Genomic DNA, 24,378 nt, shown 5'->3' with positions numbered 1-24,378 from the left:
CATATTAAGATTAGAGGGGTAATGGAGTCATTTTTGTTGCAGGATGAATAGGTAAAGATTATACATTGAAGGAGCATGATGACTGTTGTTATTGTAAGCTAAGCGGTAGCTACAGTAGTTGTATGGTAAGGGGAAGGGGTGGTGGTTGTAGTTTTGGTGATTATTTCAATTGTCAGCTAAGTTTAACTTGTAGAAGTATTTGGTGTTATTCAAATGGAATCCTCAGGGCCATGCAGTTGTGGCTTCACTGTTTCAGAGAAAAGTGGCTGTCGTGGTTATAGATCAAATGGAAGTAGCAGTAGTCACAGATGCTGTTGAAACAGTTGCAACTGTGATTTCAGTTTCCAGAGGTGGCCGGTGTACCCGTAACAGAAGCGGAAGAGGAGCCTGCAGAGTCAGTTGAAGTGGCTGTGGTTGTTGCAGCCGAGGACTGCGTGGCAGTAGCCGTAGTCATAGATGCTGCTGCAGTAGTGGCAGCTGTGGTTTCACTTAAAGAGGGAGAGGTGCCTGATGTGGTGGCAGATTGAGTGGAAGCGGTAGAGACTGCAGAGTTAGTTGAAGTGATGGTTGAAGCTGTCGCAGTGGTTGTAGGTGCAGTTGAAGTGGTAGTTGCTGTAGATTGAGAAGTAGTAGAGGTTGTTCCAGGTACAATAACTGTGGGCTGTCCACTGTTTGTGGGTAGCTGGATAACAATGGAGGAATTGTTTCCCTTAATATTCACCAGGCTCAGTATGAGTACTCCAATAGCTGTGGTTATAATACAGGCCAAGAGACAGGCCAGGAAAACTTTCCACAGAGACCAGTCATTGCAGCAATTTTCATTCAACTAAAAAGAGCATAAATAAAAACTCAGTAATGAAAAAACTTGTGATTTATCAGAACTTTTGTATTATTTATAACATTGTACTATCATTATTTAAAACTATATATTACTGACGTTTAAGCTTAAAGTCCAGGTTTTTTTTTTGTTTGTTTTTTTTTTTTTTTTTGACAGGCAGAGTGGACAGTGAGAGAGAGAGACAGAGAGAAAGGTCTTCCTTTTGCCGTTGGTTCACCCTCCAATGGCCGCCGCGGTAGCGCGCTGCGGCCGGCGCACCGCGCTGTTCCGATGGCAGGAGCCAGGTGCTTCTCCTGGTCTCCCATGGGGTGCAGGACCCAAGGACTTGGGCAATCCTCCACTGCACTCCCTAGCCACAGCAGAGAGCTGGCCTGGAAGAGGGGCAACCGGGACAGGATCGGTGCCCCGACCGGGACTAGAACCCGGTGTGCCGGCGCCGCAAGGCGGAGGATTAGCCTGTTGAGCCACGGCGCCGACGTTAAAGTCCAGGTTTTCGCCCTGGTGGAAGTTATTTCATACTTTTGCTAATATTAGAAAAAGACAAATATGCCAGTGTCTTACTTTCTCTTATTCAACTTCTCTCTAATAGGCTTCAATTTTTAGAGAAGTTTTAGGTTCACAGCAAAACTGAGTGGAAGATATAGATTTATCCTTTGTACATTCTGTCCTCATATATGTACAACCTCCCATGTTAGCAACATTCCCCCACTGGCGTGGTACCTCTATTACAATCGATGAGTGTATATTGACATACCACTATTACTCAGAGTCCACAGTTTACATTGGGGTTCACCTTTAGTATTTTACATTCTATGTATTTGGACAAATGTGTACTCATGTATATGTATCTACCATTATAGTATCATACAGGGTCGTTTTACTGCCTTAAAAATTTGTTGTTCCCTCTCTCTCTATCTTCTTTATTTTCATGAAAGCAAAGGAAAACATTTAAATAGAAAATTCTTTTTGTTTTTATTTTATCTTTATTAATATGCAGAGTAGGTTTAATATATTTCATAGACACAATTCTAAGATAACTATACTTCCCTCCCCCTCCACTGGATCTGACACTATACCATGTCATTACCTCAAAATGTTCCACTTTGAAAAATCACTGTTCTAGAATTCTGTCCTCTGACTATAATATTCTCTCCTCCTAACTTATTTCTTCATTGATTCCATGATGACCTTTATCAATTTTATTGAAACCTTTGTTTCAGCAGCCTTTACTTTGCTTATGTTCCTCCTCATCCACTTTTTGTGCGATGGCAGATTATTTCAACACTCTTGCTAATTCCCTAATATTTCTTGCATTTCCCTCTTCTCAACTCCTAATGACTATGTTCTTTCTCTGGAGTGTCCCTGGAGCAGCCACAGTGTAGAACAACATTAAATATTTGGACAGACTAGAAACAACATAACTGTAGGATCATCTTCCTCAAGTGGATTTTCTACATTTCTCTACCACCTTAGTATATATCTCGGATTGTTATCCCCTCATTTAAAAATTTTTTCCAACCTTCTCAATCCTCAATCCTAGGTTTGTCCAGCAATATGCACACACAAACTGTCCTTCCTCACTCCCAGCAAATGATGATTTCACTTTCTTCCTACTTCACTAGAACACTTGAACCATCATATTAAAACTCTTTAGTAGAGACCAGTATCCAAACCTGTAAACCCAAACATGCCTGTACTCAACCCCTCTTCCTTCCTAACTGGCATAAGGGGAGGTATCACTGCTTTTGTGTGAAGCTAATCTTTTGGACCCCATCCTGTTTGCCTTTCCTAACAACTTTTCTCTTTTTGTTACATTTACTTTCAGGTTAAATACTATGATCCTCATTTAGACACATGCAATTCTCACCCAATTTACACAAAGCATCTCTTGATACTAAATCCCTCTCTCTTTCTGAAAATTGAAATTTCTTGAAAGTTGTCTAAATGCAATGTCTACATTTACACATTCTTCTATCCAGTCCAACTTGACTTCTGCACCTGTCATACCACTGAAAAAGCAACCTTTGCATTTATTCATTAAAATCTAATTGACATCTGCTTGCGTCTTACTGAATCCTTCGGCCACTTATGCTACTGGATACTATTCTTCCACCTGTCTTCTGAACCGTCTCCTTCCTCCTCTTCTGGGAGAGCCTACTCTCCTTGGCTCCACAGCTCCCCAGAATCTTCTTTTCTGTGAAGGCTCACTATTCACTTTCAACCTTTATTGCTGATATTCCCAATCCCTGGTCTCTTTTCACTTTAGGTCTTTAGGTTTTTTGTAAAGGATAAGATATTAATATTTTCAAATTTGGAAAACATACAAAGGCACTTCAATAGCTTCATGGAAAAAAATGAGATTTGAACTCTCTGAAAAGCATGATCTCATTCTTTATGGCTGACCAGTATTCCTGCTTGTATATCCCAATCATGAGTTGATGGACATCTGCAATATGGGGGTACAGATATCTCTTTCATGTACTGATTTAATTTCCTTTGGATAAATTCCCAAATGAAGGTCATTAAAATTTATCTTAAGCATTTTTCTTTTTTTTTCAATACTGTGAACTTTATTCCATCTTGGCCAGTTTCATTGTCATAAAAAAAACTCTGTCTCAGTCTTAAACTTGAGTAATAGCTTCAGACCAAACTGGCCTCCACTCGTTTTCTTCAATGCACCAGCCCTATTTTAAAACAGGACTTTGGTGTAAATAGTTCTGCCAATTAAGAATGCCTTTTCTAGCTTGCATTCAACACCCATTACACTGCATGTTTTGCTTTCAGTACAGCATGGTCTCTGCAAGTACTATCTTTGCCCCTCTATCTGAGTATTGATCAGTAATTATGTTCTCAGCATAGAAATGAGTTACCATACTAGTTTTCATAATTATTCCATGAGTGGTCAATTCCTTAAGTAATGTTGATCATCTGGTGATGAATCAACTCCTGATAGTTACCCGCTATAACTTCCTACCATTCCACATGTAGGAAGCTTCCCGAGACCTAATAAAATCAGAAGAGCCAGAAAATCCACTTGCATGTGTTACTTCCTTCCCAGGCTTAAGATTTGAAATTGTACAATGAAAAGAGTTCTGTAAAACTTTTCTAGTGATGTGCATTTTCACAAGGTAAGTCAAAATCCTGCTCATTTTTAACCATCCTATCATAGATTAGGTTATTTGCCAACATGGTTTAAAAGAACAAAAATTAAATGAGGAATTCAAAACCCTGCACTGGAATCTATAGGAAAATTGCTTAACATCTTTGAGTTCCTATTTCATAAAATCTATGAACTGGTGACAAAAATGGCTTATGACTTACTGGATTGCCTCTAGGGTTGACAAAACTGAATTGCTTTGTTCATTTTAAGGTGGTTTAGCAGATATTTGGTGTCACTATTCTTAGATTATATGAAATAAAAAGATACAATATTTTTAATAAGAAAGACATATATAGGTTTCAGAACGTCAAATCTCACACAATTTTCTTAGTCTATTTCAGTCTCAAGTTTCCTTGCCTTGAAATATAGATATAACTATATCTATCTTAAATTCTCATTAAGGATATTAGTAATAACATATATAAAGTCAGAAGGTTTCCAAAGTAATATCTTTATTTTGGATTTAGTGAAATGTAGAAATTAGTAACAAGTGCTTTTTAGTCCAACAGATTATTTCATTATCACCTAAATAAGATCAAGATCTTTAAGGAATGCATTCAAAATGTCAGTCTTCCAGGCAGAATTGAGTAGGTCTTAAATATTATAAAATATGAGTTACAGTATTTGTTGAAAGGCCAGGGTTTCATATAAATAGTGGTGGCACCAAGACAGGAGCCGAATGAGGGCAATGGTCACCAAGAAGAGGGAAATAAGGACCACTAAGATCAAGTTAGTTCTCAGATAAGAGAACATCTCTGTGTTGGCTGGTGGTGTTACTGAAAAGGAGGCCAGGGGCCAGCACCGTGGCTCAGTTGGTTAATCCTCCACCTGCGGTGCCGGCATCCCATATGGACACTGGGTTCTAGTCTCGGTTGCTCCTCTTTCAGTCCAGCTCTCTGCTGTAGCCCAGGAGGGTAGTGGAGGATGGCCCAAGTGCTTGGGCCCCTGCACCTGCGTGGGAGACCAGGAAGAAGTACCTAGCTCCTGGCTTCGGATCAGCACAGCGCCAGCCGTAGTGGCCATTTGGGGAGTGAACCAAGGGAAGGAAGACCTTTCTTTCTCTCTCTCTCTCTCTCTCTCTCTCTCTCTCTCTCTCTCACTGTATATAACTCTACCTGTCAAATAAATAGAAAAGGAGGCCAAAGAAAAAAGTGGCATAAATGCTCATGTACACCTTGGAGGATTCTATAATAGAACCTTACAGAAACTTAAGAGGAGCACCTTACAGAAATAAAGTGCATAGCCACACATCCAGGAACCTAAGTGCTCCTGCTGCTTTAGACCCTTCTGGCAAAAGCTACCTGAGTTCTGTAAAAAAATCTCTGGGCTTCCCTTAGTCATATGTGTATGCATGAACTTCAAAAATGTTGGGCACCAAATTAAATTCATTTTTTAAATTCCATTTTCTAAGAGGTTTTTGAAAAAAATTAGTTTTGGAATAGAACTACATTAGTCTTTCTCTTTACTGGTTGCACTTTAGATACATCTGGATAGCCTTTAAAAACTATTATTGCATATGTCTCATTCTCAGAGTTCCTGATTTGATTGGTTAAACGTGGGGCTCAGCTATTGGTACCTGTGTGTCTTAGTCTCCCAGTAATTCTAAAGTGCACGGGGGTTAAGAGTCAGTAGACTGGCCAGTGCCGCGGCTCAATAGGCTAATCCTCCACCTGTGGCGCCGGCACACTGGGTTCTAGTCCTGGTTGGGGCGCCGGATTCTGTCCCGGTTGCCCCTCTTCCAGGTAAGCTCTCTGCTATGGCCCAGGAGTGCAGTGGAGGATGGTCCAAGTCCTTGGGCCCTGCACCCACATGGGAGACCAGGAGAAGCACCTGGCTCCTGGCTTTGGATCAGCGCAATGCGCTGGCCACAGCGCATCGGCCACAGTGGCCATTGGAGGGTGAACCAATGGCAAAGGAAAACCTTTCTCCCTGTCTCTCTCTCTCTCACTGTCCACTCAGCCTGTCAAAAAAAAAAAAAAAGAGTCAGTAGATTACATGTTATCCATGTCTCTTTCAACTAGATAGATATGATTCACTTTACCTCTACAAGCAAGAAATGTTCTCTAACTCCATTCTATGGAGCCCCATCCATTCTTTCATTTTGCTGCCAGAAACAATGTAGTTTACATTTTCTACCAAATCAAGAAACAAGGCTCAATTTTTCTCTACTGAGCTTCCACAGCAAGATTAAACAGTGAAAGTCAGGAATTCCAGTGACTGAGGAACCCAACCCAGCTGCCAAACCACATCAGTAATTTATAGTCAAGGCCAATTTTCTACACAAGGGCTGAAGACTTAAAGACACAATCATGAGCCAAGAACATGAGGTCAGGAAGCAAGGAGAGCTGAGTCAGGTGTCCAAAGCTAAAGAAGTTCCAGAGAACAGTTACATTTCTATCTCAAGACACAAGCACACGAGAGCTAAAGAAACCACCGTGTGAAGGTTCAGAATCTTCAACAGTGTTACAAATAAGTTTATCACCCATAGAGTAGGGTTCATGAAGCGTTTTATGATATTTGCCCATCAAAGTCTAAGTAGTTAAACCCCCTTTGCCAACATATCTCTTCCCCTGCCCCCTCCCGAACCTTGTCTTATCACCTCACACTCATCCTTTCATTTTATGTTCTCTATCGTAAATATTGGAACCCTAAACTAGAATGTTAGCTCTTTGAAAACAGAAACTGTCAAATCTTCTTGTGAATTGCTTTCAGTGACTTGTAACAGAATTAAGAATAGGGCAAATGCTTAACATGAATATAGATCAATTAAGTAATTAACTTCATATCCCAGGAAAGAATAGACCAAGTAGACCCCTCATAGAACCTGGCCAAAAGCTACTACACCAGACATTACCTCCACATTGGGTAATTCTGCACGTGAGCATGCTGAATGTGCACAGATTCTTGGGCTCACCCAGACCCCAGGTAAGTTGGAAGAGACATCAGTGGTTACATCATTTGAAGGTGGACAGCAGCATGCAGATCTGTGAGCCTCCTGGTCATGTGGACATGTGTTGGGCTACAGAGATGAAATATAAGTGAATAGTATATCATAGTGTTAAATTTCTAAAATAAAACTGTCAAAAATAATAAGACTATGACTTTTTAAATGATATAACAGCAAGCCATGGACCAGACCACCCAATGCTAAGGCCACTGTTCTTTACCCTGCACAACACTGTTTATAAATATACTGTTAGGATACACCATACCAATGTCCTATATGTAATAGTGTATTATACTATACTGTACTCATAAAAACTTCCCAGGGTGACTCCTTTCCATAATTTATATCATGATCTACACAACAGAATCTGTGATTCCATGACAGGGACACAAAAGTCATCATTTTTCCACTTTGTGAGAGTTCTTTGCAGGGTTTCTCTCGGGCATAGAGCAGGGGAAAAACATTTCAGAACAAAAAGTACACAAGGAATATATTTGCTTAAAGTGAGATAAAAGATAATCTATATATAATTATCAAATAACAATCCTAATACAACATTACTGAGAAAAAAATGGACGTATAAGGATTGAAAATGAGTGGGTTCAGTGGAAAAGACTGAGAAACAGATGTTAAAAAGAAGGGGAAAAATAAGATAAAGTAAAAATAAGAAGGAAATAGGTTTAATAGGGACCTGCACTATGGCGTACCGGGTTAACACCCTGGCCTGAATTGCCGGCATCCCATATAGGTGCCGGTTCTAGTCCTGGCTGCTCCTCTTCCAATCCAGCTCTCTGCTATGGCCTGGGAAAGCAGTACAAGATGACCCAAGTCCTTGGGCCCCTGCACCCACATGGGAGACCCAGGGGAGGCTCCTGGCTCCTGGCTTCGGATCAGCGCAGCTCCAGCCATTATGGCCACCTGGGGAGTGAACCAGCGGATAGAAGACCTCTCTCTGTAACTCATTCAAATAAATAAAATAAATCTTTTTAAAAAAAGAAATAGGTTTAATAATGTATGGATCTTGGAAAAAGCTTGCTCCCTCTCAAAAATAATGTGGAATTATCTAGGCTCTTCATCTCACAGGATAATAATGCTTACTTTCTAGCTGTGAACAAAGGCATCTGGTGCTCTTTGCTCCTCTGAAAAAGGGGGCACAAAAATGACACACTTGTAGATTTTCTAGGATGAACACTGAGTCACTAACTTCGAAATGTTTACAGAAATCTTTAGCACCTAGTATGCACTCAGTAAGTGTTAACAATCATTATTGTTAGTCGTAGTATTACTACTGCTTCTACTAGTAGTTGTCTTTGAACATGTTGATTTCATAACCCATTGCTAAATAACTATCAAAGATTATGGCCATGCTACCAGTGTGTTCAATTAAAACTATCAAACTTACACTGTATGCATATGTTGATATATTACACTGTGCCCCATAAAGGGGTACAAGTAATATATCAGTAAAACATTTTTGAAAAAACTATTGTGAAGTAACTATAGATTCATGTGCAGTTGCAAGAAATAAAACAGAAATAAGGCAACCAAAAACCTATCAAACTACAATTGCATGTAGCCATTGGCCCATTAAGAGTTATCATTAAAAATGCACAGAAAATACAATTGTCATTAAATATAGATAAGGTAGAATACCCTTAGCAGTAAAATAATTAAGTTAAATGTTTATGTAAGTATAATGCTGAAGAATAATAATAACTGTTTTATTTGAAAAATTAGACCAAATCCTAACTGTTTTTCTCTAGGCACTTTTGGGGAAAGTAGTACTTACCTTTATTAACACCTTGCATATTTTTCCTTAGTGCTGAGTCCTTTTTTTTATTTATATCCAGTTGCCTGTGACTAAAGAACTTGGATATTTTAACTTACCTTGTAAACAAAGTAAACTTGGCAAGCCAGTTTTCCAGAATTATCTGACCCTGTTGGGATCCTAACCTTTGCAGCTGATGATGAGTGGGCCTATACCCATAAAGAACCTGTCATCCGGGCCCGGCTTTGAAGTGCTATTGCAACCTGAGTAGTAACTTGACTGTGCTGTTTTTCTGGCTCTTAGGGGGAGTCTTTACATTTCTATACAAAATGGGAATAGTTAGAGAACTATTAATAATGTTTCATCAGATCATCAGTGTTAGCTAATAATGGCTTTGGCAAATGAAGTGTATTAGCTTTATTTACCAAAGAAAGTCTGACAGGATTTGTTTCTCCTAACTGTACAAGGATTAACTTAAATCTCATGTGTCTCTAGAAGAAAAATGAGGAAAGAAAAAAGAAAGAAATACCTGTGTGTACCAGTATTGCTGCAAATGGAGTTTTGTAAAACTTTGTTTTATGCCTTTGTCAAACCAATGGTTAAGATCGTTATGTTACTATAGTTTTAATGATCTGTGGCTACTTTAAACTTTACTGTATATGGGTGAAATGGTTGTTTTACCACGAAATTGTTGTTCATAGCTGTTGTCTATATTCCCACTAAATTTGGGTCTGTTTAGTTTTTACTTGTTAAATTTCTTATTTTGCTTTTAATTTGTTAAGCTTCTTATTCACTGAAGTATTAAGCCTTTCTTTTATTACGTAAATTTGAAATATTATCTCAATTTTTTTAAAAAAAAACAAAGGGAGAAGGAAGGAAGGAAGGAGGTAAGGATGGAGAGGTGGGAGGCAGGGAGAGAGGAAGAGAATATTATGTTCTTAGAATTTTATCTACAAAGCACACTGAATCAGTTAAAAACTACGTTTTTTAAAAAAAACTTTAAAAATATTTTTGTGCTTTCATAATCACCAAATAATTTTTAAGTTTCATTATTGAGTTTGGTCTTAAGAAAAATGTTTTTTGTAATCATACCTAACTATCTATAATAAAGGAAAACCTTTAGTCAGTCAGATATAGTGCAGTAAAATAATATTTGTAAATGTTTTCAAGCTTGTTATTAACCTACATAAATAATGCAGATGATTAATACCTGCCTGGAATGAATTTCCATTTCCAACTGAGTATTTGGGCATCTTGAGGAGTCAGATATTGAGAGTCAGACTCCAAGGTGACAAAGAGAATGTCTTCAGGAGGGTCCAATGATGACTGAGAAATACAAACTCCCTTTTTCTAGTGAACCAGGAATCCTCTATGGAATTCTCTTTTACTCAATCAAGATTTATTAAGAAACATGACTTTCTATTCTGCTTTACTTTGTAGGTGATTAATATAGGCTGGTTACCACCACTCCATATTGAGAAGGCAAAACACGTCATATGACTTCCATTTGCTCTTGAGGAAGTGAATTTTTTTTTTATCAATATAGCAATTTTAATAATAGCTTTTAAAATCTTTAACTCTTTTTGTAGATTGCCAATTGATTTGAATTGCTTTTTGTTTTTAGGAACCTCAGTTAACCATACTTTCTCTCAGTTGGTACTGTTAATACATTATTGGCTTCATCTGTTTACAGAGCCATCCCAAAGTACTGAATACAATAGAAGTGGCTGGAAAAAGTCCATAGGAACCTAAGGAGGACAGCTAAACACAGAACCAACAACGCTTTAGTTTTATGAGCAGCAAATCATATATAACTGTGGATGACAAAAGACTTTAAGTCGCCATGTTTAAAATTATAAACTCATCAACCAACAAGAGGCACTTGCTTACTTCACAGTATTTTTGAAAGCACCTGTAGGATTTTACAAGTATTTAACCCTTTAGGCCTCTGGGTCTTTCTCATTAAGATAACTATCATGTCTAGTAACACAAGATCATTAGACTTTTTAATTCTCAAACGTTTGTATTAATAGCATTTTCCATTATAGAAACTTAAAGTTTGAGGAAGTGAATTTTAACTTACCATTTTAATTTCCAACCTATGACCTTCCTTTGTTCTCATATCAAAGGTTATTTCGTAAGATATAACCATTACATCAAAGTACTTATGGTAACTACACAGCAAAGGTTTGTGTTGTTGGTGTAAATTTAAAAAAAAAAGACGAAAATGAGCATATGATTTATAAGAAGCAGGTATTTTTATAGGATTTCTTTCTTAGTCATAAAGACAATTTCTAGGATTAAAATCTGGCCAGCATATTTAGAAATCTTTAGAGTTATAGCAGATCTGGAAATTATAGATAGAAGTCTAAGCATCAAATTGTAAAAATATAACTTAATAAATAAACCAAGGACATCCTTATGGTTTTATTTGCTATGATGGTGATTTGTTTCTATAGCACATAGTCATAGAAACATTCCTAATATTTACACCTATAAAAACGGCTCATACTGTCTATATTATAGCAAAATATATAATGAAATTTGAAGCAAAAAACTGCAGGAATACTCTTGCTTTGGGAGAATGTAAAGAAATGATCTTGACTCCATAATAGTAAACATACTAGATAGGGTTCAAATGCTGACAATGAAACTGCAAGATAAAAAATATTAAAATGGAGCAGCAGCACTCACCGGTGGGTTGTCAGAGTGTTCGACATTCAATACGTATTTTCCATACTTTCTGTCCATTCTTGAGATGTCAATATCACAAATATACCTCCAAGAATAATTTTCCCTTTTGTTCAACGTCCTTTATATCTGCAACCATGAGAAATAATTAAAACATCTGGTAGAAAATCAACAATGATGCAACAGTACAGGTATGGATTAACCTAAATGGGAAATAATTATTCACTACAAATGGGAACCACCTTGGAAAAGGAAATGAGGTGTTAGTTACAGAAAGACACAAGAAAATCTACTCAGTCCCAGAACTATCACGACTGCCCTCACAGCAACCTCCTGACACAAAAAACCTGAAAAGTTTGATCATTTTCCCTCCCCTTCTTTTAGACACCTGCCTTCTGTTTTTGGAACAACCCAAGAAAATATTTTTGAGGTAGACATTTGCTGTTGCTTTCTCTCTCTTCAAGGATGAAAATGCCTTATCTCACAATGTTGGGCCATATTTCAGGCACCCATGGCCCTACAGACACTGCTTTTTAGTCCCTGGGTGGGTCGCTGAAATGTAGTTGGTCAGTTGCTCAGGCAATTCATGCATGTTAAAAATGATTCAAATCTATTTCCTTGGCAATATTGCAAAAGTAGGATGGAATATTGAAAAGTTTTAGATCTATATTTTTACTGAAAAATCGTTTGTCTTACTTTGAAATTTTTTTCTTAAAAATTCTAATTTATTTTCACTTTATTTGAGAGAGACAGAAAGATAGCTTCCATCCTCTGGTTCATACCCTAAATGCCTACAACAGCCAGAGCTGGGCCAGGACAAAGCCAGGAGCCTGGAGCTCAATCTTGTCTCTCATGTGGGTAGCAGAGACCCAAGTATTTGAGTCATCACATGCTTCCTTTCCAAGAGTGTGCATTAGTAGGAAGCAGAATTGTAAATGGAGGAGTCAAGCTTAAGTCAGGTACTCTGATATGGAATGTGGGCATTCCAAATGCTACCCTAAACACTAGGCCAAATTCCTGCCCTGGCAATAGCACATTTTTCCCAGAAACCTTTTATTTAAGGAATACAAATATTATGCATTCCATAACTTTAGGAACATAGTGATTCTTCCCAACATACCCACCCTCCCACTTCCACTTCCACCCTTCTCCCACCTTTCCTATTCCTATTCTTATTTTTTACTAAAATCTATTTTCAATTAACTTTATACCCATATGATTAATTCTACACTAAGTAAAGAGTTCAACAAATAGTATGAAAAAAACACTGTTCCTCAACAGTTGAGACAAGGGCTCAAAGTGTCAATTTCACTTCTATAGGTTAACCTTTTAGGTGCTCTATTGGTTATCACAGATAAGGCGAACATATGGTATTTGTCCTTTTGGGACTGGCTTATTTCACTAAGTATGATGTTTTCCAGTTTCATCCATTTTGTTGCAAATGACAGGATTTAATTTTTTTTTACTCCATGGTGTACATATCCCATAATTTCTTTCCAGTCTTCAGTTGACATTTGGGCTAACTCCATGTCTAAGAGCTGCAATAAATATGAGGGTACAGATAATTCTTTCATACGCTGATTTCATCTCCCTTGGGTAAATTTCCAGAAGTTGGATGGCTGGGTGATATGGTAGGTCTATATTCAGATTTCTGAGGTATCTCCATACTGTATTCCACAGTGGCTGTACCAGTTTACATTTCACCAATAGTAGATTAGGATATCTTTCCTCACATCCTTGCCAGCATTTGTTGTTTATTGATTTCTGTATGAAAGCCATTCTAATCGGGGTGAGGTGAAACTTCATCATGGTTTTGATTTTCATTTCCCTGATGGCTAGTGATTCTGACTATTTTTTCATGTTTGACCTTAAATTGAAATTTGTCTTATATTGGTCACTCAATGGATAGGATGATTGAGTTTCTAAAATGTGTCAGGAAATTTTTCTTAGTGCAAAAAAAAATCAGCAAGAAATAAAACAGACCACACCTCTATCCTCTTTGTACTTGACATTTTGGAAGTCAGAATTATTTTTCAAAAGTTTGATCCCTTAAAATATCTCACATTAATGCATTCAACGCTTTCAGTGTGAGTTTTACTGGATCAACTGAAGTGACATGGCCTCAAGCCCTAGAACAGAAAGAACATAAACAAACTGGTGAAGAATTAGGAAGCTGGGATGGGATTTGTTCTAAAGAGGAGTTAAATACATGATGACTTGTTGCAACATGAGTGAACCTTGAGGATATTATACTGAGTAAAATAAGCCAGTCACAGAAAGGCAACTATTGTATGATTTCACTTACAAGGCACCTAAGTCTTTCACATTCACAGAGACAGAAAGTAGAATGGTGGTTTCCAGAGGATGGGAGGAACAGAGAACGAGGAATTGCTGCTCAGTGAGTACAGAGTTTCAGTTTAGTAAGATAAAAAGTTGTAGAGATGGCAGCAGTGGTGATTGTACATTATAGCTGTATTTTTTAGTACTACTTAACTGCACACTTAAAATGGTTATGATCATAAATTTTATCATGTGAATTTTGTTACAATAAAAACAGAATTGGAAAAATAATACAGTGATTTACTGCTGTTGAAATACAGCCAAGGTCACCATCCTAAGAGTATGGCCATAAGATACATACAGCAGGCATGGGTTGAAGCTATCAAAAACATTAAACATAACCTTCAAATAAAGCTGATTTATTTGAAAACCAGAATGATATATCATCAAAACTGATGTAAATTTATCTGTACTTTATTTAAAATATTGCTCTAATTTTATTCTGGAGTGGTGTTTATTTTAGTTTGGCACTAAGGGAACAAAGCCATGGTGTTAAGTAAAACCACATCACTTTTGACTGCATCCATGCAACACATCAATGGCATAAAGAGAGATTACTCTTGTCTCTTGAGTCTCAACATCACAATCTCTAATTCATCACACAGTGGTCAATTCATTCAAAACATTTGGAAGAAGAGGGAAAATATGTAAAATGAAAAACAGTAATAAAATAAAATAACACATTACTCTAGGGTTGAATTTATCACATAAAAATCAGATTTTACTTTGCAAGAAAATTTTTTCTTTACTTTTCAAAGAGTAACTGCAGCATCTGTTAGGAACAATTCTGTGAATGCTTCAATCCAAAGGTTAACAGGAAAATCAGATACAGTGACGTTGTTCTAATGAGCACCGAGCATGAGTACCATCATTATCTTATCAGAATCTTATATCTTCAATCTGACCAGCACCTGTTACCAGAAAGAAATCAGAGTGTCTTGTTGACTTGTAGGTGGCTGAGAGAACTTGTTGATAGCTAAACATTCTTTGGAGAGTTTGGGAGTGGAAAACTGGGAAGACTATTTCTCGGTGATCTAATGGAGAAGTAGATTGCATGATTATCTCAAAGGAAAGGGCAAAACTGAGGTTTTGTTCTTGCATGAAACTTTATGCCCTGATTTTTATGTCCTTCACTTATTAATAATCTGACACCCAATATAACTTCAGCACAGATAATATTCTATGGGAAGAAATTATTATACTTCATTTTACATTGTGTTATTGAATTTATAACCAAAGAACCAAATGCAGAATTTCTAAGCCCAGTAAAATACAGAAATTCAACACAATTAATTCAAATGCATGAATGAACCTTACAAAACAAGGCCAGAAACTGAAAAATTTCCAATGTCTGTATCAAAATTATCAAAGGAATCATGAAAAGTCAAATTTAAAATAAAAACTGAAACATTCTACAAATTTACATATATGATATCGTAACACTATCAGGGTATCCCTTATTCTTTAATAAAATTGAGCCAATATCTATAAGCAGATATTCCTTCCCTAAACCAATAGTAACCTACGAGTGTTTAAGCAGTATAATGGATAATAATAATTATCTCAACTCAGAAGCTTCAGGAGGAAAAACATGTTTTGATGAATATTATTGGATCTCCTAATTCCAAAGTTAAAGTCTACTTGTTAGTTTTAAATATGATCATGTTGACATGGTCTTTTATTATTTATTCCCAATTGCTCAGTGTACAGTCAATCTTGTCTGGAACCTGGCTAGCAAATGAGCACATATCATGACAGTAAAGACCCCTGCTTATACTCTCATCTGTATTTATTGAATGTTTAGGTTTTTTATTTTAAATTTCAAATTTATTTTTTTTTCATTTATTAAACTTTTATTTAATGAATGCAAATTTCCAAAGTACAGCTTATGGGTTACAATGGCTTCCCCCCTCCCATAATTTCCCTCCCACCTGCAACCCTCCCCTTTCCCGCTCCCTCTCCCCTTCCATTCACATCAAGATTCATTTTCAATTCTCTTTATATACAGAAGATCAGTTTAGTATATATTAGGTAAAGATTTCAACAGTTTGCCCCCATATAGGAACACAAAATGAAAAAAAAAAATACTGTTGGAGTACTAGTTATAGCATTAAATAACAGTGTACAGCACATTAAAGACAAATATCCTATGGGACATGTACTCCATAGAATACTATACAGCAGTAAGAAACAATGAAACCTGGTCATTTGCAACAAGATGAAGGAATCTGGAAAACATCATGCTGAGTGAATTAAGCCAGTCCCAAAGAGAAAAATATCATTTGTTTTCCCTGATCGGTGACAACTGAGCACCAAAGGGAAAACCTGTTGAAGTGAAATGGACACTATAAGAAACAATGACCTGATCAGCTCTTGTCCTGACTCTAGATGTACAATGTAATACTTTATCCTTTTTTAGTATTTGTTGTTGTTGTTGTTGTTCTAGTACTAGTGGTTGAACTCTGTAATAACACACAATTATTCTTAGGTGTTTAAATTTTAACTGAAAAGTGATCCCTGTTAAATTTAAGAGTGGAAAAAGAGAGGGAGGAGATGTACAATTTGGGACATGCTCAATCGGACTTGCCCCAAATGATGGAGTTAGAAATGTGCCAGGGGATTCCAATATAATCCCATCAAGGTGGCATGTACCAATGCCATCTCACTAGTCCAAGTGATCAATTTCAGTTCACAATGGATGACTCTGATAGGTCTAAGAGTCAAAGGGATCACACAAACAAGACTAGTGTCTGCTAATACTAACTGATAGAATCAAAAAGGGAGAGAAAGATCCAACATGGGAAGTGGGATACACAGCAGACTCATAGAATGGCAGATGTCCTAAACAACACTCTGGCCTCAGAATCAGCCCTTAAGGCATTCAGATCTGGCTCAAGAGCCCATGAGAGTATTGTAGGCATGGAAAGCCAAGATACCATGGAAAAGAAAAAAAGAAGACCTAAATGAAAGATCTCTGTGAGTGAGATCCCAGTGGAAAGAACAGGGCCATCAAAGAAGGAGGTACCTTTCTCTGAAGGGAGGAGAGAACTTCCACTTTGACTATGACTCTATCGGAATAAGATCAAAGTCAGCAAACTCTAAAGGCTTCCATAGCCCTGGCAACTCATGACTAGAGCCTAGGGAGATTACTGACGCCATGAACAGGAGTGTCAAATTGTTAAGTCATCAACAGGAGTCACTGTGTACTTACATCTCATGTGGGATCTGTCCTTAATGTGTTGTCTAATGTGCAGTGATGCTATAACTAGTACTGAAACAGTATTTTTACACTTTCTGTTTCTGTGTGGGTACAAACTGATGAGATCTTTACTAATTATATACTGAATCGATCTTCTGTATATAAAGAAAATTGGAAATGAAAAAAAAAAAACCTGGTGTTAAATTGGAAATGGCATAGAAAATTAATTTTTTTAATTTCAAATTTATTTAAAATGTAGTGTTTTGCATAATCAAAGAGAAACTTCTTTTGTAGCATAATTTAAAGATAGATGTTTTCTATGTTAGGGAAATATGAGGAAGGACTATAATCATAAATATATGTAAGATTCTACAGAATAAGGAAGAACTGCATAAATTATGGTGTCTGGAAACCTATGACTTTTTATGGTGTGATTTCCCATGTAGGATGACATTCACCATGTGAAAGTGCCTTCTCCTATTAAGCCAAATTGTCCCCTCTGCTGACTTAGCTCCTGTTCCTGCAACCTGAGCATACCCCAAAAGAAAACCATTTTTTCTTCAAAATATAGGTCTTCAGTGTTTTATGCAAAATTCCAATACCAGAAAGGCTTTAAAAACTGAAAATTATTTTTGTTTGCCACAATTTATTTGGCAGTGAAAGTTAATCAATAGGCTATTTTTAGTATTTAATAAATTTAACTTGCTAATTCATACGTTCAATTACAAAACTGCTGATATGCATTACAAACTACTAGGTAGAGTATATGTGTAGATTATATGTCCACATTACTACCTTTATAATTTTTTTAAAAACTACATTGTGGAACTTATCTGATGCAAGACTTTCATATGAGAGATTGTAGGTTTAGAGAAATCTTCTAGTTTTTTTTTAAGATTTTTATTTATTTATTTGAGAGGTAGAGTTATAGACAGTGAGAGGGTGAGGCAAAGAGAAAGGTCTTCCTTCCGTTGGTTCACTCCCCAGATGGCCGCAACAGCCAGAACTGCGCCGATCCAAAGCCAGGAGCCAGGAGCCTCTTCCTGGTCCCCCACACGGGTGCAGGACCCCCAAAAACATGGGCCATCTTCTACTGCGTTCCCAGGCCATAACAGAGAGCTGAATTGGAAGAGGAGTAACCGGGACTAGAACCCGCGCCCATATGGGATGCTGACGCCGCAGGCAGAGGATTAACCTACTGCACCACGGTGCTGGCCCCAGAAATCTTGAGGTTTTTAAAGACAATTATTTCCTTTTTTCATTTTTACTCATCTTAAATTCTATTTCATAAACTAACTCTGATGACTGACATGTTTTTAATGTGGATAAGAGGAATAGAGTGTAGGTTCATCAAATGCAAGAAATATACCAGTCTTATCGTGGATGTTAACAGTGAGAGATACAGTACATGTATGGGGGCATCAAAGCATATTTTTCTGCTCTATACTTTCCACTCAACTTTGATGCACATATAAAACTGCCCTAAAAATAAAGTCTATTTTTAAAAAAATAAATAGTTTAAAGCATTGTTAAATGGTTAAATTGTTAAATAGTTAGTAACAAGGGCAGCCTCTGACATAAGATTTGATTAACATAATGTTATTGACATTATATAGATTTTTATGCCAATTCTAGTGGGTGTACCACACTGCTCTTACTTAATCCTTGTAATAACTACAAGAATTAACTATTATTATTCCCATTTTCCTGATGACACATGCATGCTTCCAATGACTTTGTAACCCCTAAATTAAGATCAGAGTATGTGGCTTTTAGGCTGTCCATCTATCATTTATAGTCATTTATTTATTAACTGTCTAACTGAATCACCCTATGGCCTAGGAAGGGTGAGGAAAAAAGATGACAGACAGCTTAGAGTTTGAAGCCATTGTAAAGACCATACCTCTATCGAAACTTTAGAGACTCTCTGAGCATGGATGTTAAGATTAATCAGGGAAGTACAGATTTTACTAGAAGCAAGGCCAGGGTAGTGCTGCCACCTGGAATTAGACCTGAAGGACAGGGATTGCTAGAATTCAGGTGCCAAAAAACAGCAAAAACTTAGTAACAACCAGGGTGGAGTAATGACTCAACAACCTTCCTACCTTGAAAGTTCTGCCCAAGCATCTGACAAATGTGAGGATATGCACAAAGTGCAGTGTGAACTGAGGGTCACCTTCCAAGAAGACAACAGTTGGGGGCATGGACACAAAAGAATAAGGCAGGGATCCAGGTGTCACTTAAAAATTGCAGCAAATAGACTGATTGTTAGAAGAAATTTTCGCTTCCATAAGGCAGAGCAGAGAGAAATGGAGGCTTGTGATGTCCAGAACCATAAATGGGTATCTGATCTTGGACCCAGATTGGGATCAACTCTGCATCTAGGTCTGGGGTGATATCCAAAGCTGAATGGTAGAGCACCATAGCCCTGACTCAGCCTGTAGTACTCAACAGGGCAGACCCAAGAGTCTTAACATTCAAGTTGGAACTTCTCTTAATTTCTCATCCTTTCCTGAGGTGGAGGGTAGGGTGGTAAATAATGAGCTCTTATGGGGGTGTGGTAGCTCCTAGAACTCCCTCCTGGGTAGGGTTTGGCTCTGGGACAATGACGGGTCTGATACAGTTTCCAAGCAAATACAGCTTTGGGGAGTTGCTGGGGGTGGGGGCAGATAAGCAAGTGAGATAAAATGAGAAAAACCCACTGAGGGAGATGTTCAAAACATTAGGACACCTAAGGAGGTAATCTTTTGGGGACAAATCTAGTCATGGTTTGGAATCTGCAAATTCAGATTCACAGCTTAAAGATCCTTAATGCACGCATATGGGAAGGTAGGAGGAAGGGAGCGGGGGATTGTGGAAGAGAGCTAAGACAAACAAGGACAGACAGACAGAGGCATAGCCTTGAGGGAACGTGGGAAGAGTCGTCTGGATGTACAGTGAGGCTGGAATACCAGAAAGGTATTAATTAGATCACAGTGATGTAAATGTTAGATTGTGAACCTCAAAGTACAGATCAAAAACATGAGCAAAATAGTAGTCTTTGGAGCAAGAAGATAAATGAAAAATTATATTTGGAATAACTAAGCATGCAGCCACTAGTGTCAGTACAAAATAAAGCATTTTGAAGCAGCTGTTTGGCATGGAGGTGAAGATGCCATCTGAGACACCTGCATCCCATATTGGAGGGCCTGTGGTCAAGGGACCATTTTGGACATTTGGAAACTTGACCAATGGATGGGAGTGTGCACTCTCTCTCTCAAATAAGTAAATAATATTTTTAAAATAGAAAGATTATGAATATTATGAATTCTGATGATAATACTATTGTCTGTATTGAGCTGCCTTTTTGTCCAGTGCTCTGAGCAGGTACTGAAGTACAAGCAGGGATTCCCCCCATCACTCTTGCAGGGACTGAAACAGAGCTGGTGTCCCAGCCTCCACACTGGCCTACTTCCAAATCATTTTTCACAAAGTAGAAGATTTTTCCAAAGTGTCAACCTGCTTATTCTACTGTCCTCCTCGAAACCCCTAAATGGCATCTGAATCCCCTTAATAAAACCCCAAACCCTTTCTATGGCCTACAAGTGTCAGAATTTTCTGGTCTCTGTCTCTGGATTCTCATTCTACACTATGTACACATCACACACTGTACCCAGATTCACAGTTTAAAAATGTGTTAAGAAACAGTTCAAATGCACAGAAAGGCATAAAGAAGAACCTGATAAATGATAAAATCTGCATTACTGAGAGGAAAGAGAACCTTCATATATGTGCACTTAAAGCCATATCTATATTTGTCTTTGAACAAATAAGCTTCTGCTTTTGTCTCCCTTCCTACTAGAAGCTGTCACTCTCCCTAATTCTCTCTAGCTTGATACATTCCCCATTTTAAATCTATTATAGAAATACAGGTTTGCATGTGTTAACATTTAAATAAATCTTGTGATATTGTATTTTTTGCACTATAGGGGGATTTCTTTTACCCAGAGTATATTTACAAAATTCAACTACTTGGACACTTCTAATTCTATTTGCTTCATTTTCACTGTTTAATGGTATTTCATTGATTGACTAGCTAAAAGTTATACCTTAACTCACCTGTTAATAAGATTGGTTTCATTTTAACTATTATAAAGATGCCATGAATGTGGTAGCTTATGTCTTTGCAGAAATTTATTTTTAAAGATTTATTTACTTATTTTGAAAGAGTTACAGAGAGGGATGTATCTATATATCTATATCTATCTACATATATATGGACAGAGAGGGAGGTCTTCCATCCACTGGTTCACTCCCCAGATGGCTGCAATGGCCAAGCCTGGGCCAGGCCAAAGCCAGGAACCAAGAAATTCATACAGGTTTCCCATACAAGTGGCAAGGGCTCAAAGATTTGTTCCACCCTCTGCTGCTTTTCCCAAGCTAGTAGCAGGGAGCTAAATTCTATATGGAACAGACAGAACATTAACCTGCATCCTTATGGTACTGGAATTGCAAACAGTGGTTTTACTCACTCTTCCACAACACTGGTCCCAAGAGATATATTTTAAAATATTTCTAGGTTTCTAAGTAGCACTGAATTTCCTGGATCACCAAATGTGTGTTTTTCCAGCTTTGTTCTGTATTTCCAAAAATGCTTTCCAGAGTTATATGAATATTCACTGCTATAAGAGTATTCATATTTTCATAAGTACTAGCAATATTACCAAATTTTCAATTTTACTAATGTGTATGGTCTAAAAAGTATCTTCCTTGTTTCTCTCTTTTTTATCCTGATTATATGTAAGCTGGAACTTGTAGGGATTCTTTTTTATTAGTTTGTTAATTTCCTATTTTTTTTTAAGATTCATTCACTTATTTCAAAATCAGAGTTAGAGAGAGAGAATCTTCTATCCACTAGTTCACTCCCTAAATGGCTACAACAGCCAGAATTGGGCCAGACCAAAGCCAGGAGCTTTATCTGGGTCTCCCATGCGGTTAGCAGGGGCCAAAGTACTTGGGCCATTTTCTGTTACTTTCCCACATGCATGAACAGGGAGCTGGATCAGAAGTAGAGCAGCCAGGACAGGAAGCAATGCCAATGTGGGATGCTGGTGTCACAGGCAGTGGCTTGACCCACTACACCACAATGCTGGCTCTGAAGATTTCCTTTTAAATCTACTACTTGAAAGGCAAAGAGAGACAGACAGAGATCACTAACCATTGTTTCACTCCTCAAATGCCTGCAACAACCAGGGTCAGGCTAGGTCAAAATAAGGTGCCTGGATTTCCATCTGGGTCTCCCCTTGAGTGGCAGGGTCTCGAGCCTTTGAGCCATCACCACTGCCTCCCAAGATGCATAAGCAGGAAGCTGAATCAGAAGCATAGGAGTACAGTGGGAGGAATCACTGTGTGCTTATGAAATGCCTGAAGTTTGTATTCCTTAAATAAAAGGTTTCTGGGGGAAAATAAATAAAAGTTAATTGAAAATAAAAAGTAAATGTGAGGAGATTCAGAACTAGGTAGTTGTTTTCATGGCACAGAAATGAGAAACTTGTCATAATTTTGTATACATTCAGAAAGTTATTGGGTTATAGCTGCACATAAGTGCATCTATTAAGCCTGGCAGTTAGGCTGCCATTTGGGATTCCCATATCCTATATTGTCATCGCTGGATTCAAGTTCCAGCTCTGGCTCCTGCTAGATTATGGGTCACAACAGGTGATGGTTCAGTCCCTGCCATCCTTATGGAAGACTTGTTTTTGCCGGCATTTGGGGAGTGAAACCAAATGAACCCAGTGGATAGGAACTCTCTCTCTCTCTCTCTCTCTCTCTCTCTCTCTCTCTCTCTCTCTCTCCCTCCCTCTCCCTCTCCCTCTCCCTCTCCCTCTCTCCATTTACTATATTATACACATAAAGAAAAGCATAGAGTACCTCTTTTTTCACTTAGCATTTTAATATATGCACTTATCCCAATAATTTTAAATCTTTTAAAAGACAATGTATTTAATGCCAATGCAATTATATCACTCAGGGTGTGACATAGTTGAGCTAATCTGTACCCTAATATGCCTTTCCAGGATGCTGTGTGTCTTCAATTATGAGTAATACCGGATGGTGTTATAGTCTATATTTTGGCCTACTTTTCAACGACTAATTCTCAAAATGTGAGATTACACAGTCAAAAGGTATAGACATTTCATCACCCTAAATACAAACTGCTCTCCAAAATGCTGTAAATTTTCATTTGCCAAAAATATTGACAGCACATGTTTAACACAAGATCAGCATGTTAAGTAAAATATGAAATATGATACTAATTAAAAAGAGAGTACATTTTTATTTTATTTATTATTAACTGTAGGCATATTCCTATAATATGGTAAATAGTCATATTGTGTGTGCTTTTGCCTAGTATACTACTAAGTTCTAAGTAATGTTTGCCCTAGAGAATATGCTAGTTATTTAATCCTCAGTCTTTTCTTAGCAAGCCTCTATACTCCGACAGCTGAAGTCCTAGAAATTATATTCCCAGAGCGCCCAGATTTGGCCAATGATATAGGTTCAATTTGTGTAGTCAAAGGGAAATGGAAGTCCTTCTACCTTCAGAGGGTATCTGACGCTTGCTGCCTTCAACAGACACTAGCTTTTACGGTGTCCAGCTGGACTCTATCTTTCTGTCTATGGCTTTGACCCCCAAGGAACCTGTGTGTGACCTTGTTTCCTGCTCTGTGGGACCACATGACAGGCTAGGGAAAGCCCAGAGATAACCCTCTCTCTTTTTTACTTTTCCAGGACTCCCAATAATTGAGATCATTGAAAGTTGTATTTCTTTCTGATTAAATAATAACTACATTCCTCTCTGCTTGTATTCCCTAAACTTATTTCCACTTCCCTAAAAGGTACCCAGTAAAACAGAGTGGTTCTAGAAAACAGATCTTTGAAGATGAGAATTTTGGACTGATCTGAATTTGTTGAGTTTGAAGCCTGATGATCTTATTCTCAACTGAAAACAGGAAACTTTTAGTCCATGAACACAGAGGCTTTGGAAGACCAAGAACAACATAAGATATACTTCAATGGTGTTAAAAAAAAATTGACTTCCAAGACTGGATTGGGCTGGTTCTTTCTGAATGTACAAGAGAACACAAAGAAAGAAGTAAAGTCTCGAGGTATTTATTTCATAAGGGGTTGGGGGAGAGATTCCTTCTGCTTATTTATCCTCAGAAAGGACTAAGCCAGGAACTTGGGACTTAATGCAGGTGTCCCACATAGGTGGCAAGAACCCAGTTACTGAAGCTATCACCTCTGCCTCCCTGGGCCTGCATTAACAGGAATCTTGAGTCAGCAACAGGGCCAGATATTAAGCCCAGTGCTCTGCTATGGGTCACAGGCATATTAACAATCAACCAAAGGCCTAACCCTGCACATGCTATTGTATTTGCCCTAAAAAATGTTG

General features: G+C 37.8%; 1 protein-coding gene across 1 annotated transcript; it reads right to left on the bottom strand.

Annotated features, from left to right (window-relative positions):
* Window positions 1–337: 337 nt before the first annotated feature.
* On the bottom strand, window positions 338–11,464 carry DYNAP (dynactin associated protein). Its single transcript, XM_062200031.1, has 3 exons — window positions 11,408–11,464; window positions 6,853–7,017; window positions 338–826 (listed from the first exon to the last, which is right to left on the bottom strand). The coding sequence occupies exons 1-3, from the start codon at window positions 11,462–11,464 to the stop codon at window positions 338–340; spliced, it is 711 nt and encodes a 236-aa protein (XP_062056015.1).
* Between the last annotated feature and the right edge of the window lie 12,914 nt (window positions 11,465–24,378).

This window comes from Lepus europaeus, chromosome 9 (genome assembly GCF_033115175.1).
Source record: "Lepus europaeus isolate LE1 chromosome 9, mLepTim1.pri, whole genome shotgun sequence".
NCBI classification, from domain to species: Eukaryota; Metazoa; Chordata; class Mammalia; order Lagomorpha; family Leporidae; genus Lepus; species Lepus europaeus.
This window is presented reverse-complemented; position numbering and strand designations above follow the sequence as displayed.

Coding starts and splice junctions, on each gene's coding strand:
- DYNAP (XM_062200031.1), bottom strand. CDS start 11,464: ATGGACAGAAAGTATGGAAAATACGTATTGAATGTCGAACACTCTGAC. Junction 7,018..11,407: donor AACACTCTGACAACCCACCG/GTGAGTGCTGCT, acceptor TCATCTCTGTAG/CCCAACACATGTCCACATGA. Junction 827..6,852: donor CAGAATTACCCAATGTGGAG/GTAATGTCTGGT, acceptor TGCTCTTTTTAG/TTGAATGAAAATTGCTGCAA.